This window comes from Ruditapes philippinarum, unplaced genomic scaffold, assembly GCF_026571515.1.
Source record: "Ruditapes philippinarum isolate M1 unplaced genomic scaffold, ASM2657151v2 ctg5101_1_1_1_1, whole genome shotgun sequence".
In the NCBI taxonomy this organism is placed as follows: Eukaryota; Metazoa; Mollusca; class Bivalvia; order Venerida; family Veneridae; genus Ruditapes; species Ruditapes philippinarum.
This window is the reverse complement of record NW_026863656.1, coordinates 67,375-79,646: the sequence shown is the minus strand read 5'-3', so window position 1 is coordinate 79,646 and position 12,272 is coordinate 67,375. Positions and strand designations below refer to the sequence as shown.

Here is a 12,272-nt window from a genome sequence, read left to right as displayed (position 1 = left end):
TATAAGGCTTCAATATCTTAATAACTCAAGATGTCACTGTTTGATATTTGTAGAATGGCAACGTTAGATGAAGAGAGGTATTTGAGACATATATGGTTGCTTGGCGAGGGAGGTTTGTTTGTATTAAGAGGCTTGATATCGAGAGAAGTGACAAATAGTGGCAGTACGCTAGACAATCTTCTGCAGAATGGGCGAGCTTTATTTCGAGATATTCTAAGGGAACAATATCAACATCTTTTCCCGTCTACTACGACAGTTAACGCAGATGTTTACACTTTGGATATGTCGCTACTTTTGTGTGTGTTGAAAAGAATGTTTTGGTCGAGCCTATCTCTTGTAGAAAAAGCATCCATACGGGCACTGAAGACCTTTCGAGATGATTTCCAAGGACATCCAACCATAATGACTATGAGTGAATCAGACTATTCTATCAATCGGCAACTACTAGAACAATCTTTACGACATATTTCGTCGAAAATCAATGCAAACTTAGAAATAGAATGTATCATAAACAGAACGGCATCCGGTAATATTGATGTACAGTCAGCTTTTAAACACATCAAAGAGATACATGATTTTAAAACAAGTATCCTGTGTGCCCTACAAGTTCCAACAAATAACTCCGAAACTATCTTCCATAGACACAACTACTACTGCCATTCAAGGTAATATGCTCATGTACCAGTTGTTTCTCGTATACTGTTGTAATGGAGCTTTTAACGCGAAAACGTTTAAATACGAATACATTTCTTTTTTTAATTATCAGAATTGAAAAACAGAAGTGTCGTACGTTTCTTTGAAAATTTAAGTAAAATTAGTTTGTGCAAAATATAGTTAGGATTCTGTAATGTAGAAGTTTCTTATGGTTGAATTAGACAGTACATTGAAATATACAAAAATAGACTTATTCAAAAGCTGGAAGTCACCTGTTACGTTTATAGCAATAAATGCGTGTTTTATACCCTTTATAACTGTTTTTTTTTTTAAGAAAAACAAGAACGGATTATCCGGTCACTGACAGAACTAAAAAACTTGAACGTTCAAAAAACGAAACACGAGTTTAAACGAGGTAAAATAATTTACTTATTTTGTGTTAAGATATCTTTCTCAGATGAACTTCATAATAAAATGTATGATGTTCTGCCATGTGATACAAATTTATTCTCGCTAACAATTTAGATCCTAGCTTAATATAACTCACATAACAGAGCTAATCACGATACTGCAGTTAGATCCTAGTTCAATAAAACTTCGCATTACAGAGCTAATCACGGTACTGCAGTTAGATCCTAGTTCAATAAAACTTCGCATTACGGAGCTTATCACGGTACTGCAGTTAGATCCTACTTCAATATAACTTAACATTACAGAGCTAATCACGATGCTACAGTTAGATCCTAGTTCAATTTAACTTCACATTACGGAATTGTTTGTTTGTTTCATTTTACGCCTTTTTCCACCAGTATTTCAATCATATAGGCGGGTAGTTTCCTAACCATCGTTCCGGGAGAGTTACACCAGTACTAGACTACCTTCCTCCGCGCTTAACTACCAAAGCATCTCCCGGGGATCGAACCCACGCCAGAGAGGTAACTGGATTAGAAGTCATCGACTCTAACCCCTCGACCACGGAGGCGGTCTCATTACGGAGCTAGTCACGATACTTTAATTAGATCCTAGTTCAATATAACTTCACATTACAGAGCTAATCTCGGTACTATGTTTAGATCCTAATTCAATATAACTTCACATTACAGAGCTAATCACGGTACTATGTTTAGATCCTAATTCAATATAACTTCACATTACAGAGCTAATCACGGTACTATGTTTAGATCCTAATTCAATATAACTTCACATTACAGAGCTAATCACGGTACTATGTTTAGATCCTAATTCAATATAACTTCACATTACAGAGCTAATCACGATTCTACAGACTGGCTGCGACAATGAGGAAAATAAGAAGAAAGCAACTGACGTACTATTTGACTTTGTCAAAATAATACAAAGTAAAAGCACATTTACTGATGAAGAGGTCAAGGATATTATAAGAACAAGAATTGAATGGTATGGTAATGTGTCCTTAGATTTAATTAATGATGTAACAGAATGGTTTGGTGATATCAATGGACTTTCTGACACAAATCCTGGCTATCCGTACTTAGGAAGTATACGTGTACCAATTTACAGTACCTCAGTAACAGGCATACTTCAATTTTGGAAATATTTGAATGGAAATCAATGCAGGCATCGATTATCCAGCATTTCGTCTAGTATAAGCACAATGCTTGGTTTCACATGCTCATTTACATGGACTGTGAATCCCATGGATCTACAGAATGTCTTCCCTTCTTTTTGTACGTTACGATACTTTCTATCGTTTTAAAGTTGAGAAAACAAACAAAAAGAATAAATGTTACACGTTAAATTAACGCAAATATATATACAAATGTACACAAAAGTACAAATTTTGTATCCTTTCAGAAACTTTTGTTTTGTTTAAATCATAGCTGTATCTTTTTATTGATTGTTTTTTACAATTTAACGACTACAATAATGGTATGTTAATCCCAAAATACTCAAATTATATACCACCTTCGAAACAAAGACAGTAAAATGCTATACAACGTTCGAAACAAAGACAGTAAGATAATGCATAACCTTCGAAACAAAGACATTAAAATGCTAAACAACGTTCGAAACATGACAATAAAATATTATACAACGTTCGAAACAAAGACAGTAAAATATTATATTACCTTCGGAACAAAGACAGTAAAATGCTATATAACCTTTGGAACAAATACAGTAAAATGCTACATAACATTCGAAACAAAGACAGTAAAATGCTACATAACATTCGAAACAAAGACAGTAAAATTTTATGAATGCTATTCAACGTTCGAAAGAATGAAAGGAACATGCTATATATGCGTCAACACAAAGACAGTAAAATGCTACATAACATTCGAAACAAAGACAGTAAAATGCTACATAACCTTCGAAACAAAGACAGTAAAATTTTATGAATGCTATTCAACGTTCGAAAGAATGAAAGGAACACGCTATATATGCGTCAACACAAAGACAGTGAAATGCTACATAACCTTCAAAACAAAAACAGTAAAATGCTACAAAACCTTCGAAACAGGACAGTAAAATGCCGAACAACGTTCGAAACAATGAAAGGAAAACGATATATATGCTTCAAAACCAAGACATTAAAATGATACATAACCTTGGAAACAAAGACAGTAAAATGCCATACAACCTTGGAAACAAAGAAAGTAAAATGCTATATATGCTTCAAAACAAAGACAGTAAAATGCTACAATACCTTTGAAACAAAGACAGTAAAATGCTACAATACCTTTGAAACAAAGACAGTAAAATGCTTTAATACCTATGTTACTATACAACGTAACAAAATCTAGGGTATTTCGGGGCCATTATGGCAAGATCTAGGTCATTATGCAATTTTGGCCGCCTTGCTACTCGGCATTATTTTTCCATAATGGGCGAGTGAATGAGCGCACGTACAGTATGACGTCATCAACTCTCAGTGACTTTCAAGATGGCTGCTGACGTTGAATGAACTAAAGTCACTTGTACACAAAATTTAAAGTTTAAATGACGTTATCAATCGCAATCAACAAAGCTTAACATTGAATATTTATAAACTCAAAAAAAAAGAATACAATAACTCATTCCAAGACAAAACATGACCCTCAGAACTTCCAAAAATGATTTCAGTTTGACGGTATAGTTTATTTAAAAGAGACCGATCGGATCGATAGCATTTAGAGGTTGACATTGATCGTCTCAGAGGCACACAAGTTCATAAAAAACTGGCACTAAATGTTATTCTCAAAAAAAAAATAAAGAGTATTTATCGATATAAACAACAATAAAACAATATTGTCTCATATGTATTTTGTTTTTGTCATGTTTTCAAAGTAAATCGAAGAGTTAACCTGAATGACAGATATTTTTTTACATCGACAACTGTCCGTTTCTTAGAAAGGGCGACATCCAAGATTAGCGGCGATGTCTAAATGCCGTATTTCGGACATAGGTATTAAAGACTTTAATACTTGGTTGCTGCTCGCCATTATGCGATAATGGCCCTCGAGTCCATAATGTCCTTCGGGCCTGCGGCCCTCAGGCCATTATGCACATCTTCGGGCCATTATCGCATAATGGCGAGCAGCAACCAAGTATTAACCTCTAATTATTACCTTTGAAACAAAGGCAGTAAAATGCTATATATGCTTCAAAACAAAGACAGTAAAATGCTACATTAACTTTGAAACAAAGACAGATAAATGCTTTAATTATAACCTCCGAAACAAAGACAGTAAAATGCTATATTACTTTAGAAACAAAGACAGTAAAATGCTATACAACGTTCGAAACAATGAAAGGAAAATGCTACGTGACCTTCGGAACAAAGACGTTAAAGTATTATATAACCTTCGAACCAAAGACAGTTAAAGGCTTGAGGACTTTCAAAACAAAGACAGTACAGTACTATACTTTTATTGTTTGCAAAACCAGTGAAAATCTTAAAAAAATTGTAAGTAATGGATGATAAATACTATTAATACAACATTTGTTTAAGACAGTAAAATGCTTTTTAACTTTTGTAAGCAAAGACAGTAAAATATGTGGTAATAAACCATGTTATTATATGATTAAAGATATTTATTTGCTAATAAGAATTTTTCCACTAAAGGTTTAAAATGCCGTTATTCTGACAAAGAGAATACACAATCAACAGACAAAAAGGCAGAGCTACAATCTAGCTTTCTTGGAGTACAAAAAGGTATTACACTCGTATCTTACAATTCAAAATAAGGTCATTAATAAAGTAGTTTGACCTGGAATCTTCTTTATTAATCCCGAGTGCATATCGCCAGGGAATAATACATTGTAACAGTAGTAAAATCAATGAGAGCCAAATACATGTAATAACTCAATAATTTGATAGAAAAAAAGCATGATAAATGACTGAGAACTTGAATTGCTTTAAATTACGTTCGTAACTAGAAGCAAGGGAACAAAATTGGCTTCTATGAAACTTGAAATAAAGTTGGGTAAAATAGTCAAAAGTAAATTGCCGCTTAGGGTTCACTTTTAACCCGTTGTTTCTCTAAATGATAACATTTCTCTTATTATAGTGTATGTCAGTTGTATTACTGTACACTTACATTATTTTTGTTGTAGAGCAATATTTACTAGATGACAAAGATTTACTAAATGATAACTTATTTTGCACTTTGATTATAAACATCCTATTCTTACATACAGATCCATATAAAGAAGAAACAGAAATGCAGTTTGGCGAAGTCGATAAAAAAGTGACGTTTGCCGAGACTCATGCAATATTACACAGGCGTTCAGACTTTATTAGTATCGATGTCTTACCGAACGGCGATGTACTTGTAGCACGTTTCTTTGATAAAACAATGTTTATGTTTAATCAAAATTTTGAGGATAAAGCCGACTGCATTCTACCTGGTCACCCCAATGATGTGTGTTATATAGGTAACGGTAAAGCAGTTATTTGTCTCGATTACAATGATATTGTGATAGTACATGTATCGAAAAATCTTGTTGTCGGTAGGCCTTTGGAAATCCAAGAATCTTGCTCTTGTATAGCATGCTATGACAATTTATTATACATAGGTGATTGCAAATGTTGCGTGTTCACCTATTCCTTAGACACTAATTGTTTAGTACGCTGCTTACACAAGTGGAACAATTTTATGCATTCTCCGCGAGGAAATATTGCTATTAGCAAAGATGGACAGAATATTTTCATCAAATATGGTCAAGTTCTTCGGACATTAGATATCCATGGAAACATTATATCAGCCATATTAATAGGGAAAAATAAAAGTCCTAGTCCATTTTGTGTTATTTATGATGGAACGATCCTTTCGTGTGACTTTTACTCTTGCACCTTAAGACAGATTGAACATTACGACAGACTAGTTGTGAGACAAAAACAGATGTTGAGAAGCCAAAACTAATATCATCAATTTGTTATGATAAAAAACATTCACGTTTGCTCATTGCAGACTGTCTAATGTGTGTACATGAATTCAAATTAGATATTTAGACAACACTATATGTTTGTATTTATAATAATAAACTAAAGGCATGAAATAAATAGACAAAATGATGTCATTTATATTTTGCAGGAAGATAACTAACATGGTCTTAGGGGTGAGTTTGGTCACGGTCTCTACAATGTTGAAATAGATTTTTACACTTTTACAGGCGTAGATTGTTCGGACAAAGTCCGTCTGAGAACGGTTTGTCTTCAAGTACAATTTACAGAAAATTAGAATTATCATTTGTCATTTCAAAATTAACTGAAATCAGGGAATGTCATTGGCCATTAAAAATTAGTAAAATAATATAAAGGATCTTCGTTGAACGTCTTAATTGTTCTTTATTCAAAAGGAGTTTCGGAAGAAAAATTTCTAGTTAAATTTGTCGGATATTTGAAATCTGACTTCCTCATGTTTAAGCATTTTACAACATTTTACACGAAGAGGAACGTTTAATTTGTAAAAATTGCTTTAGCTTTGGTACAGATGAAAAAGGACCACTTGTCAACACATCTGTATGTTGTCAGTCGACCATTTCTTGGTTACCAAAGTATTTTATTATATACGTAATATATAACAAATTATATAATCGTCACCTAGGTGACGAAGGAGAACTGTATTCGCCGAAGCGACACATCGCTTTAAACCCTTAATTTGCTGAAAAATTTAAATTGACCAGGACTGACTGTCATCAAATTAGAGACTGACTGCATAGATGGCAATGACCTATCTTTAGGTTTCAGCGTGTAATGCATAGGTTACAAATAAAACAGCCGCCGCCCGATTTAACGATTGTTACAAAATCGGCAGTTTTGACGATTTCGCGTTTTTTTGCAGAATTGATGTTACAGACAGCACTTTAAGACCCGGCAGTCGCCGTCCGATGTCCGGACTGTACGATTCATAAATGGATCGGACGGTCGCCGCGTGGGCGCCGGTTGGTAAAGGCTTGGCATTTAATGATATTCTTTTAAAAATCAATCAAAGGCAGTTGATAGGGACAAGATGAAGACCAAGCAAAAAATGCAACAATTGTAGTTTGCCTTAACCTTAATACTGATCCGTGTAGACGGTCTTGCTCGACCATAAAGTTCATGTTAAACCCAAAAGAATTCACTGATACATTTTTAGGTACTACAAAAATCTGAAGCCGTAATAACAACAAACTCAAGCAGCGCGATTGCCGTGCGACAAAACGATGACCGCCCGGTGCGAACCGGTCGATACTCGTTCGCCAACTGGGGTCTATTCAGGCACTGGTCGATGTCCGGACGGGGCTCGGGCGATGTCCGTTCGGGTGCCTTTAACATCGGACGGTGTTTTTGTATCAAAAACAATCGACCGATCCAAAAACCATCGCCCGGGCGCCGCCCGGTGACCTTGCGAACTGTCAGGTGACTTTTTCAACTCACTGATCACAAAAATTATCGTCCGGCCGCCTTTAGCTTTACAGTAATACTTAGAATACGACGGCGCCCGCCCGATGCTGCTGCCGTCCGATTGTCACGGTGGCCGGACGGACATCGGCCAATATTAAGATTTTTTGATAGTAAATATATTTGCGTTAAAATGTTTTTTTTTTACTGTCTATAAGAGTCAAAATTATTAAATACGAAGTGAACTTACATTCAACGAGTACAAGAACCCTGAATCATTGATAATTTCAAAATCAAATCCAAAATATATGTTTTTAAAACAGGATTTTTAAATGTTAGGACTGATTTATGTGTTTCGATTTATTATAAAATGTCACACAAGAATTATATCTCAACAACTTTTCCGAGTATCACGATGATTTATTTAGAAATAATAAAATAATGATTTATTCCGAAATAATACAGAACATAGCAAAACATAATCTTTACTAGAGAGGCATAGATTACAAGGTGACATTTTGTAATTACATGTGTACAAATATAAATCAATATTTAATGGGTATCATATTAAAAGTTTCAAGTTGGGAAAGTGGATATAAACAACATACATATTTCATAGCTTTAAACAAAAGTACTAAAGAAAATACATACTTGTAATGTCTTCGCAAATTTTGACCATTTAATCTCATGTAATCTAGAAAATCAGGAAAGAAATAACACAAGTACTATATGAAATTTACAACAATAGGAAAAAATAAAAAAAAAAAATTTTATTAAATTTTCTTTATTATCCAGTTCGTACAAACAATACATTTCATACATTATACAAATTTACAAACATATAACAAATTGTTTAATTGCAAGAATAAACAATGGTTACATAAGAAAAAACTTTAAAAAAAAAACTAAGTAGATTTAAACTGATTTAACATGGTTGTAAAAATGGAAAAGTAATCTAGAGCATGATATATGTAATTTTAATTATTTATAGTTATGTTTTCATTAATAAAAAAGAAGCGTTTCATAGTAAGCGTGTAAATAATATTTAATAGACTCCAGCCAGTCGCATATGTTTATGATGTGAATATGCTCCATTTGTTGTTATGGACATCGACCTTATTTTTCATTTCAGCAATGAGTCTTTCTAAACTAAGTTTATATCTAAGATAATTTAAAAATTCACTGAAGTTTGGTATGGTTTTCTGGTATTTATTTTTAAATATAAAATATTTACCTAAGAGTAAAATATAGTTAATGCATTTTGATTTCATATTATTTTGAATATTCACATTACATAAACTGACAGTTTCGTATGATACCGAAGTTGTGTCTGTAGAATATTTTGATTGTAAAAACATCCTGATTTGACACCAAAATGGTTGAATTTTTGAGCATTCCCAATATAGGTGTACATTAGATTCTGGTGCCGAGTTGCAAAAATCGCATAACATTGACTCCACCATATTATACATTTTTTTTTGTATTTAAAGAGTTTTTCATTGTTTGGCAAAATACGCATAAGATATTTATACTGAAAAGTTCGAAGTTTGGTATCAATCGTTATGTTTATGATTTGATGGAATATATTTTTCCATTCAAAGTTGCCTGAGAGTTCAGCTTCCCATTTGTTTTCTTGATGATTGTTTGTTGTTGTTTTCTTTTGAATAAGCATAGTATAAATAAATCGGCAGGTTTTAATTTGAGGTTTTAATTTATCAATTAAGTAGTTATTAGCTTTGTATTGTATCCCTTCAGATTTTAGTTTTATTTTCCATTCTTTTGGTATGCATGTTATGAGTTGATGATAGTTTAAAAAGTTTGATTGGGCTATGCCATAAAGGTTTTGGATTTCGTTAAAGCTATAAAATTGTTTTTTCCTATAATCGTATATATGTTCAATGAAGATTACGCCTTTTTCCATCCATTCACAGAAAACAAATGGTTTGTTACTTAGTTTTATATTCGTGTTGTTCCATATAATTTCTTTACCAACATCAGTTATTTCTTTATTAAAGTTTGCATACGACCAAGCACTGAGTACGTCTTTTAAAAATGTAGATATAATATCTAAATTTTCAATATCTTTTATGTTTAGATTACATTTAAATATGAATTGTTTTCCATATCTATTTAAACATATTTTCATATACTTTAACCCATTTTGAACGTTGCTGCAATTTAATGCGTTTAACCCAGGAGCATTTTAAGGAATATATAAAAAACTTTCAACGTCTAACATTTTAAAGCCCCCCCCCCCCCCCCCAAGTTGGTAATCTTGAATAATCTTATCTCTTGATATTTTGTCTGGTTTATTGTCTTATAGAAAGTTAAACATGAGATCTTTTATTTTATTTATGATTTCTTGGTCTGGGTTATGTAAAACTGTGAGAGGATAAATAAGTTTGGGCATTGCAAAAGTTTTAAGAACGGTTATTTTTCCAAAAAGACTTAGTTTCCATCGTTTCCATTTATGCAAACATTGATCGAACTCTTTCAGTTTAGGTGTTAAATTAGTATTAAGCATTTCGTCTATGTTTTTAGTGAAAGTTATACCGAGCGTGCTGGCTTTTTCAGATGTCCATTTAAAATTATTGTCATTGCAGAAATTGATATGAGTATTTCTTAAACTTCCAAGTTTTAAAACAGTACATTTATCTTTATTCAATTTAAGGCCTGATATATTTGAAAACATTGTTAGTGTTGAAATAAGTGTTAGAAACGATCTTTTTTCTCCATCAGTTATAAAACATGCATCATCGGCAAAAAGTGTTTGTTTTAGTTCAATGTTTCATATCTTAATGCCTTTAATATCTTCATTTTTGGTAACTTCATTTGAGAGTAATTCTATACAAATAATAAATAGGTAAGGGGATAAAGGGCACCCTTGTCGCACACCTTTTTCTATTTTAAAGAAACTGGATAGATGACCATTATTATGTATACACGATTTAGCATCTTTATAAAAAAGGCCAACCCAATTTATAATATGTTGAGGAAATTTAAATTTCAATAAGCATTTTTTCATAAAATTATGATCAAGACTATCAAAAGCTTTATTAAAATCAGAAAAAAATATTAACCCTTTTTCATTTAAATTATTAATATATTCGATTGTCTCTTGTAAAATTCTAACATTTTCCCCAATATATCTACCTTTGATAAAGCCTGTTTGCTCTGGGCTGATAATATTTGGAAGTTTGGTTTTTATTTTATTTGCAATTGCTTTTGTCGCAATTTTGTAATCTACATTTAGTAAAGAGATCGGACGGCAATTATTTATTGATAACGTGTCTTTGTCTTTCTTTGGAAGAAGAGTAATAATACTTTGTTTTTGAAGTTCCGTAAGATTTCCGTTATCATAAGAGTAGTTTAGAGAACTAATAAGATATTGTTTTAGATCATTCCAAAATATTTTGTAAAAATCAGCAGTTATACCGTAACTTCCAGGACTTTTGTTATTTTTCATGTCTTTAAGAGCAATTCCGCATTCGTATTCTGTAAGATGACCATTTTCTACATATTCATTATTTTGTTCTAAAGTATTTATTTCATTTGCGAAAAAGATAGAATCTTCGCAATCTTCTATTTGTAAGTCTTTTTTATATAAACGTTCATAAAAATCTTTAATCTTAGTCAAAATTTTGTTTTGATTCGTTTCAATGTTATTTCTATTATCTTTTAGTTGGCTAATTATTTTTTGTTCAGCATTTTTCTTTTCAAGGTTTGCAAAATATTTTGTGTTTTTCTCTGACCCTTCCACCCATTCAGCTTTGCTTCTTAGCAGGATACCTTTAATTATTTTGTCAAAAAGATCATTAAGGTTTGCTTTTTCAGATTTAAGATTTTCTATTAAAATATTATTACTTGTATATAACTCAATTTCTTTTTCCAGATCCCTAATTTTAGAATTAATTTCATGCTCATTTCTAAGATCATTTTTCTTTTTAATGCTAGCGTATTTGATAGTTTCATCTCTAATTCTGCCCTTAATTATTTCCCATAATACGTTTGGATTGGCTTGATAATTAAATGACACTATTTCTTTTATTGATGATTTTATTTTATTTTGATGATCAGTGTCTAAAAGTAACGAATTGTTAAGTTTAAAGTATCCTGGGCCCTTTTTACATTGAATAAACTTTAGATGCATAATCACAATAGAATGATCTGATTTATAACCAGTTTTTATTTGGAAGTCTGTTACTGAATCGAGAGCACAAGTGGAAAAAAGAAAATAGTCGAGTCTGCAAAAAATTGGTGGGTTATTATGAGAGTGCCAAGTAAAAAGTTTTCGTTCTGGATTAAGTAGTCTAAAAACATCACAAAGATCAAATGTATCAATTAGTTCATTAACCGTTTTAGAAGTTCGTTTATTTGTATCACTTTTACCGTTTAGTTTGTCTAAAGAATGATTAATAACAGTATTAAAATCACCGCCAACTAGTAGTATTTCGTCACTAAATTTATCAAGATTGGTTTCTAATATATTGAAAAAAAAATGATATCGTCGTTATTTGGAGCATAAACGTTGAATATATTTATCACCTTTTCCTCAATGTCTAGTTTAATCCGTTGCATTCTGCCCACAATAATTTCTTGATATTCTAAAATTTTACAATTACAAGACGTATTAATAAAGATACCGACGCCTAAGCTGTTTGTACTATTTCCGCTTAAGTAAGATTTTCCATTCCACTTTGCCGACCAATTTTCTGTATCATCAGTGTTTGAGTTATAATGAATTTCTTGCAATAACGCTATTGAACTCTTTTGT

At 32.2% G+C, this 12,272-nt stretch overlaps 1 protein-coding gene across 2 annotated transcripts; it reads left to right on the top strand.

Annotated features, from left to right (window-relative positions):
* Positions 1 to 57: 57 nt before the first annotated feature.
* On the top strand, positions 58 to 6,172 carry LOC132722848 (uncharacterized). Of its 2 annotated transcripts, none has more exons than XM_060707434.1 (5): positions 58 to 665; positions 989 to 1,069; positions 1,920 to 2,360; positions 4,739 to 4,828; positions 5,326 to 6,172. In XM_060707434.1, exons 1-5 carry the CDS (start codon positions 536 to 538, stop codon positions 6,036 to 6,038), a joined length of 1,455 nt encoding a protein of 484 aa, XP_060563417.1. In that variant the 5' UTR covers positions 58 to 535; the 3' UTR covers positions 6,039 to 6,172. The 2 variants fall into 2 exon arrangements, with proteins under 2 accessions (XP_060563417.1, XP_060563416.1); XM_060707433.1 differs by having other exon boundaries at positions 5,314 to 6,172.
* Positions 6,173 to 12,272: the final 6,100 nt, after the last annotated feature.

Excerpts from the sequence above, each read along its gene's own strand:
- LOC132722848 (XM_060707433.1), top strand. The coding sequence starts at position 536 with ATGTACAGTCAGCTTTTAAACACATCAAAGAGATACATGATTTTAAAA. Across the intron at positions 1,070-1,919 it reads GAAACACGAGTTTAAACGAG|AGCTAATCACGATTCTACAG; the intron begins GTAAAATAATTT and ends TTCACATTACAG. Across the intron at positions 2,361-4,738 it reads GAATGTCTTCCCTTCTTTTT|GTTTAAAATGCCGTTATTCT; the intron begins GTACGTTACGAT and ends TTTCCACTAAAG.